General features: G+C 49.8%; 1 protein-coding gene and 1 long non-coding RNA gene across 2 annotated transcripts in view; one reads left to right on the top strand and one right to left on the bottom strand.

Annotated features, from left to right (window-relative positions):
- The first annotated feature begins 975 nt into the window (after nucleotides 1–975).
- On the top strand, nucleotides 976–3,191 carry LOC121034571 (uncharacterized). Its single transcript, XR_005792510.1, has 2 exons — nucleotides 976–2,574; nucleotides 2,645–3,191. It is a non-coding gene; the product is annotated as an uncharacterized LOC121034571 (long non-coding RNA).
- Nucleotides 3,036–7,778, bottom strand: part of SPINK4 (serine peptidase inhibitor Kazal type 4) — a 7,865-nt gene continuing 3,122 nt past the window's right edge. The window contains exons 2-4 of the mRNA XM_040481465.1: nucleotides 6,128–6,171; nucleotides 4,665–4,777; nucleotides 3,036–3,177 (exon numbers count right to left, since the gene is read on the bottom strand). Coding sequence (XP_040337399.1) covers nucleotides 3,132–3,177; nucleotides 4,665–4,777; nucleotides 6,128–6,171 — 203 coding nt within the window. The 3' untranslated portion in view covers nucleotides 3,036–3,131. The remainder of the gene's footprint in view (nucleotides 3,178–4,664; nucleotides 4,778–6,127; nucleotides 6,172–7,778) is intronic.

Genomic DNA, 7,778 nt, shown 5'->3' with positions numbered 1-7,778 from the left:
GTGTATGTTGAGCACACATATCTACAGTGAAATTCCCATAGCTGTTCTCAGCCACTGAAGCTCTGTCAGCACCGGAATTTACAGCATTTACAGTGTCAATAGCCATTGTTTTATTTAAGGGTGGAGAAGAGAGGCCGTAAGGCACAGGCTGCTGGGCAGATGTTCAGGGTGGTGACTGGGGCCTGTGCACAAGGCCCACCCACATAGATCTGCACATCCACAGGATAACTCTGCCTGTGAACAGGGAAAGAACACTCCTCTGTCGCCCACTTTCTCAGGACATGGTCAGTCCTACTGCAGGGGAACAAATGGGGCTCTGTGACCCACAAACATCCTTCAGCCTCACAGAGCTGGAAGAATTCTCCCACACATTGTCTGTTTAGTCACCAATTTCTACTAATCCTTTAAGACAGACCGTAAAGGTTACCTTCTCTGAGAAGCCCTTCTTCAGGACTGGTATTCAGGACTCTTAGTTGAAAGCACCAGAAAGCAAATTCCAAAGAGATTGTTAAAATAGAAAATTTATTGGCAGGATGTCGAGTTACCCCATGTAACTTTGGGACATTCGAGGGCAGTTGGACTCCAGGAGCTCAAACACAACCTGGAATTACTCTCTCTATCTTTCTCTCTCTCTCTCTCTCTCTCTCTCTCTTTTTTTAATGTTCATTTATTTATTTTGAGAGAGAGAGTGTGAGAGTGGGGAGGGGCAGAGAGAGAGGGAGAGAATCCCAAGCAGGCTCCACACTGTCAGCACAGAGCCCAACATGGGGCTTGAACCCACAAACTGTGAGATCATGACCTGAGCCAAAATCAAGAGTCGGTCACTCAACCGACTGAGCCACTCAGGTGCTCTTTTTTTTTTTTTTCAACTTTTTTTAATGTTTAGTTTTGAGAGAGAGTGTGAGCAAGGGAGGGATAGAGAGGGGGACAGAGGATCTGAAGTGGGCTCTGCACTGACAGCAGCAAACCGGATGCAGGGCTTGAACTCATGAACTGTGAGATCATGACCTCAGCTGAAGTTGGAGGCTCAACCTACTGAGCCACCCAAGTGCCCCATATCTCTTTCTTGGCATGATGGTATCATTCTGTCAATCCTATTTCTTCCACAAAGTAGGAAACATGGCTGTCAGCAACCCTGATTTCATACATCTTACAGCTTCACTACCGGAGAGGAAATGCTTGTTGTTCCCTTATTTCAGTTCAAAAAATCCTGGAGAAGAATCTTGGCCAATCAGTAATGGCCAGGGCAGCAGTGTCGCATGCCACAGATAAGGCCTTTAGGGGCCCAGAGTTAGGTTTCCAGAGACAGGGCCAAGTGTTCACTTGGTGGCGAATGAGGTGTTTCTTCCAGTGTGGTGCCTGGTACCTGGCACGTTGTTCAGGCATAATCTTTGTGATTCCTTATCATGTGTGGAGGCCTGGCAGGGGGAGGATCAACAAGGGGAAGCTTGGCTGAGAAGCTGTATCAATTGAGTGTAAGAGGGACTCCCCACTTAGAGTATAAGCTTAGATATCACCAATATTTACACTTCTATAGTAAGTGAACTGATTTTCAGCTTAGCACATAGCCAACCAGATAATAATTTTTCCTAGTTTTATTGTGCCAGCGTGGCCAAGAGACTATGGGATGTAAATAGACTGTGTGCATCTTATTGGAAGTGTCTTCAGAGGCAGTAGAGTGCCCTTCTCTACCTCTCTGTGGACTGGAATGTAGACATGATGGCTGGCATTGGAGCAGCTGTCTTGTACATTGAAGAGGAAACTGATGATGGCAGAGTAACAATATTTAAGGAACATGAAGTTAGCATACCACAAAGGTCTATGTGCGAGAGAAATTAACTATTTAAGCCACTGTTTTTTGGCTTTTGGTTTCTCACAGCCAAACATAATACTGCGTCCCTCCTATGCAGGAGAGGAGCAAAAGTTTCTGTTAACAATAGCAGTAGTAGGGCCCATAGGTAACCTCCCAGTCCCTGCCACCTGCAAATCTATCAGCAACAGTTCCTGTCTGTGTCCCCATTTCAGTTGTCTGGGGAATGTTGGTTCCTGCCTTTCCTGCCCCCACTTTCTTCCCAGTATGTTTTCCCATAGCACATTTCCCGCTCTCTCTGCCCACCCTAAAGGAAGAATCTGGGTCCACGTGACACTGCTTCTACTGGTCAGGCCCCTCTCCACACTCTTTTCCTCTGCCACCATTCTCAAGTGGCTCCTTCTTTGGCCCCAAAGAGGGTATATTTGACATGGACCACAGGCTGGGGGCTGGGGAGGGGGGGATTTCTGGATGCTGTGTGTTTTCATGGGCCATTGTATAGGTCCATGTGTGCTGTGTGTGACTGGAGTTGTGTCCAATGCCAACATATTTAAATCAGAATGGATGGTGACCAAAAGAACAGAGCAGGGTCTGGAAGTCATCTTCCTGTGGGTGACCAGGGTACAAGGGGACACTCAAAGGCTTGGGGCAGCTATTTTTAACTGTTAATAGAACTAAGTCAATATTTTAACAAGTAGCTCAGATATATTGTGTATACTACCTAAATATCAGCCATGGTGGTATCAGCCTGTGTGTGAGTGTGTGTGTGTGTGTGTGTGTGTGTGTGTGTGTGTGTGTGTGTGTGTAAGACTTGGGGTACTGGTACAGCCCAAGGTGTGTGTGTGTGTGTGTGTGTGTGTGTGTGTGTGTAAGACTTAGGGTACTGGTACAGCCCAAGGAGAAGGCTCTGAGGGGTGTAGGACTCTCCCAAAGTCATATCCTCAGGCAGTGGTAGATGGTACACACATCCCTTAAGTTCTCGACCTTAGTGACAAGCAGGCTGGGGCAGATAAGTGCGCTGGGGACAGGGGCTGACCTCCACAAGAGGGCCAAAGATACTTGGGACATCTGGCGGGGACACATGACAGTATTGAGGAGCATTAGAGTGATGGAGAAGACATCAGATTCAGAGTAGGGAGGTCAGGGCAAAATCCCCCCACATACATTCACCCACCACTGCCACCACCCACCTCACCAAAGTCGTCAAAGATACTGGCCCATTTGGTTGAGTTGGGCTGGATCTTTTATTTCATGTCATATCCTCCACTCTCACCACTCTTCTCTAGCCTGAAGCTTCTTGGCTTAAGAGGCTGCTATGGGGTCAGCATTTGCCATCCTTCACAATCTGGATGTCCTGTTTGGTTTTCCTAGGATCAAAGGAGACAAAGATGAGGCCATCTCCTCAGGGACTGGAGCATACCCTTCAGGGACCCTGCCTGGCCCCGTCTATCAAGACACCCTGCTGAGATATCTCTCCCCCACCCCCCACCCAGTGCAGGTGCAGGGCAGGTCCTAGGGGTCCCTGGACACATCCCTTTATAGGTTTTCCTTCTTGTACACCCTCCCCCAGGAGATCTGAGCTTCCTGGGATTTTGTCTACTACTGTATACTGATGGCTGCTGAATCTGTCTCCAGCCCTGACTCTGCCTTGAACTCTAGCCATACCTCCACCAGGCTGCCCCAGAGGCTCAACTGTCCACAGACCTCATTGCCCCACAAACCGCCTTGATCCCCACTGCCTCCCATCTAAGGACATTGTTCTGCTGCTCTCTTGCCCCTCTGTCCAGAGCGCTATAGCTTCTGAAGACTATCTTCCATGATCCTGCTTAGCTCTGGCCCAGCTCAAGGGTTTTGGGGTCTTTTTAAGTTTATTTATTTTGAGAGAGAGTGGGGAGTGAGTGCGAGTGGGGAGAAGCAGAGAGAGAGGGCGAGGGGAGAAGCAGAGAGAGAGGGCGAGAGAGAATCCGAAGCAGGCTCTGCGCCAGCAGAGCAGAGCCCAATGCAGGGCCCAATCCCACAAACTATGAGATCATGACCTGAGCCAAAATCAAGAGTTGGATGTTTAACCAACTGAGCTACCCAGGCGCCCCTCAAGGGTTTTATTAATGAAGAAAGGAGACAAATAGGTGATCAGACATACCAAGGTCATATTCGGGCCCTTCTCACCTCTCAAGGCTCATTTCTTGCCTCTTCCCACTCTCCTTTAAGCTTTATACTCCAGTGTATCCAATTTCTTATATTTTCTCAAATACAAACTTTTCTTACCCTTCTAGATCTTTCCAAACCCAATTCACTACTTGGAGTTGCCTTTCCTGTTCCTTCTTTTTCCAAGCTAATTTCAACTTATCTTTCAGAACTGAGCTGGGAAGTCGTCCCTGCCCTTGTCCTTGCCCTGCACTCACAGTACCCTGGGTGCCCCCACCTGAGCCTTGAGGATTCTATACCACACAGTTGGCTAACCATTAGCGTGGCTTCCCCCTTGGGCTGACCATATGCCCCAGAAGGCCAGGGATGCTGTCTAGCTTATGCCCTGGTATAGCCCCAGTGCCTAGCATGTAGTAGGTGCTCAATAAATGATTGTTGGCTGGAGGAATAAATGAAGTCAGTCAGGGACAGAACAAGGGAAGGGACCCAGGGTTTCTGCAACGCCCTCCCCAACCCCCTGCCAGCTGAGGTTTTGTGCTCAGAGCCCTGTGCCTTCTTTGAAACACACTTGTGCTTGTTCTATTGGGGGCAGTGTCAGAGGAGTCAGGCCAAGGTGTGTGAAGGAAAAGGCAAGTCAAGTCTTGCTCCTTTCAGACCTGCATGCACCAGACATGGGGCAAGCCGAGGGGAAGGTGTGCGGTGGACTTACAGCCGAGTCAAGCAGAGCTGGCATTCACTGTCATATGTAACCCCATCAGTGCCACAGACCGGGATGGATGTCTGGGAACAGATTGGAGATTCCGCCATGTGCTCACAGATGGGCTGTGGAAGAGAGGAAGGGAAGGAGGGCACTCAAGGATTCAGAGGCAGTGAGGAGGGACCCAGGGACTCTGCTTGGAGTCATGGGCTCCAGGGGAGAGCCAGATTCAAGATGGCCCCACTGTTGGTCCAGGGAGCATGAAACTAACCGCTCACAGCCCCTTGGCATGTTTGCTTATGTGTGCGTGCATGACTAAGTGTGTGTCTATGTCTGCTGAGCCCAAGTCTGTTGGCAACCATGCGTTTGTCTGTGTCTGTATGTGAGGAGTGAGTTTATGCCCTCAAGCTCCTGGGGATGGGTTCCCACTCTTCAGAGGGCCTAACTAGAACCTCTGCTGCTGGTCCCAGTGAGGACCCCAGGAGACAGAACAATCCAGCAGTCCCAGGGGGCTCCTCCTCACTGAGGGCCCCCCAACTCACTCTGGCCTACATGACCCATCAGACCTCTGGTGTGGGAAGGCTGGAAAAATGAGACAGGGCTTGGGATGGGAGCGTGGGACAGGACAGGGTGAGAGAGGCAGTGCCATGCAACAGTGATGAGATCTGGAGCCTGAGTTCTGCACTGATTAACTGTGTAAATTTGACTGAGCCGTTTCTACTCTTTAGGCCTTAGTTTTCCTCATCTGCAAAAACTGTAAATAAATATAGTATTCTTCTCATATAGGGTAATTGAAATAATGTGTGTAAAGTACTTGGTTCCTTGGCACAATAATAAGCCTGGGTTCTGGTGGGCTGACAGTGTGAACTTGCTGAGGCTGCTGGATGGGAAGGTGGCTTTGAGCCTCCTTGTTCACCTACGTGAAGGGTGGGTTGGGGGATCTCAAGGAGGCCCGCACCACTGCCTTGGGATCCCTGGGGACATCAGACCCAGGGCCAAGGTAGAATCAGGGTTCAGAGACAATTTGGTGTCTGTCCCCTGCAGTGAAGAGATGGATGATGGAGTGTGATTGGGGAGGTTGGTCACACCAGGGGGCCAAGGGGCCAGGGGGCCTCTGGCCTGAACCCTACAGCCTGCCCCATCTGCACTACACAAAGCAGAGAGTGCACTCAGTCCTGCTGAGCCTGGGCAGGGGATCTCACTGCTGGCAGGGACGTTGGAGACCAGGTTGGGGCAGATCTCTTGAGGTCCTTGAAAGCAAGTTTGGGACCTTGGCAAAGGGGCTGGGCCAGCTCAGCCTGGAAGGGCTAACCTGGGGAGCATGCAGGTTCAGGAGGCCATGCTGGCCACCTCGGAGCCATCTTGAGTTGTCTGAGCAAGAGTATAAAGAAGAAAAATGGTGGTTGCCTAGCATGGATACGGAAGCGAGGCCAGAACGACAGCCCTGGAGCCAAAACTACAAGCGGCTGCCTTACCATTCTTGAGAAAGTGAACTTTCCCTCCACGGACACTGGCACTTCTGAAAGGCAAAAATGCAAGAGTTAGGTGATAATGGCTCTAGGCAGGAGGTCTGGGCTCTGACGACTGCTTCAGGAGACCTGTTCCAGCCACTACCCAGTCTGCAATTCGCAAGGAAAAGTACTGAGTCACCAGACAGTGGGGCTCCCAGAAAGCTGATGTGACCTTGGGTTGCTAGCACAGAGACAGGAAATCTAGAGTTAGGGAGGTGATGCTCCGACCTGTTCCTTATTTGTCAGATCCCACTAGGATTGTTAAATCCCATATAATAATAAAAATAGTTCAGTTACTATGTACCAGGCATCGAGAATACATGATCTTAATTAACTAGTCTTCACATCTCTATCACTATTATGCAACAAGGAGGAAAGGAGGCTGTGGTAGATGCTGTGGTCTGCTACCCAGATCCCACCTGCAGGACTAAGGTGCTCATTTCCTCAGCTGCCAGGAGTATTGGCCACTCCTGGCAAGTCCCTTGCTAGGAATTACCCTCAGAGAACAGAGCTGCCTCACCCGTGTTTGCATCCCCGACCCAGGAATAGCCCACATCCAATGACAGGTTGGTGTTTGTACAATGGCCGGAACCCCTCATCTCTATTCAAAACAATGTGGAGGAGCCACCCCAGCTCGAAAGCTCCCTGTAAGATTGTTGGGGGCCTCTGTTGCACAGCATCACAACTTTCCTCATCCCTCATGGGTGTACCCCCATGAGCATGCCCCAAGACACGGCATGCCTGTCTGAGTCTGCTTCCTGGGGAACTTGCCCAACCTAGGGAAGAGGCTCAGAAGGTAAAGCAACACAGATTGTTGAGGGCAGAGCTGGGATTGCACACAGGTCTGTCACTTCCCAGCCTGTTCTTGTCTCATACACGGTTGTGCCACCCAACCATCCATGGTCTAGGTGCACTGCTTGCACACGAACAAACTAATATGACTGGAGAACATGACAGGTGCAAGGGGGAGCGGAGCCATATCTAATGCCATAGGTGGAAGGTAAGGTGTCTACATAAATTGGAGAAGGGCAGGATGCTTCCTGAAGTCTCTGAAGGGCTGTCCTGGGGCCAAGGGAGAGACAAGCTCTTCTCAACCTCACAGTGCAGAACCCATTTGTGCAAGGAAACAGCAGGGAGGCAGGTTTGAGTTTCAGAATTTTCTCTCAGTGGAAACATACCTCAGTGAAGGATGCTGTTTCCAGAAGTGGAGAGTTCTCCATCACTGGAAGTGTGCCCAGCACTGTGGTTTTAGCTTTCCCTGAGGCTGCCGTTTTAAGAGATTTCCAAGGTAGAGAGGGAGAAGGAAAGTGAGACAGAGTGACCCCTGATGTGCTGTTTAAGCATAGCGTTGGGGCAGCAAAATGCAAACCCAGCCTTGTCACCACAGTGCTCAAACCCTCCGTGATTATAAAACTAGAAATGAGAAGTTATCCAAATGTCCTTCAATAGCAGAATGGATAAACTATGATACACAATACAGTGGGATACAACTCAGCAATAAAACAGGAAAACAACTGATATATGCGACAACATAGCTCAATCTCAAAACACGCTGAGCGGAAGAAGCTAGACGCAAGACTATATACTATATGGAAGAGGCACCTTGAGCCAAGGC

Source organism: Herpailurus yagouaroundi, unplaced genomic scaffold (assembly GCF_014898765.1).
Source record: "Herpailurus yagouaroundi ecotype Mexico unplaced genomic scaffold, PumYag 160, whole genome shotgun sequence".
Classification (NCBI taxonomy): Eukaryota; Metazoa; Chordata; class Mammalia; order Carnivora; family Felidae; genus Herpailurus; species Herpailurus yagouaroundi.
This window is presented reverse-complemented; position numbering and strand designations above follow the sequence as displayed.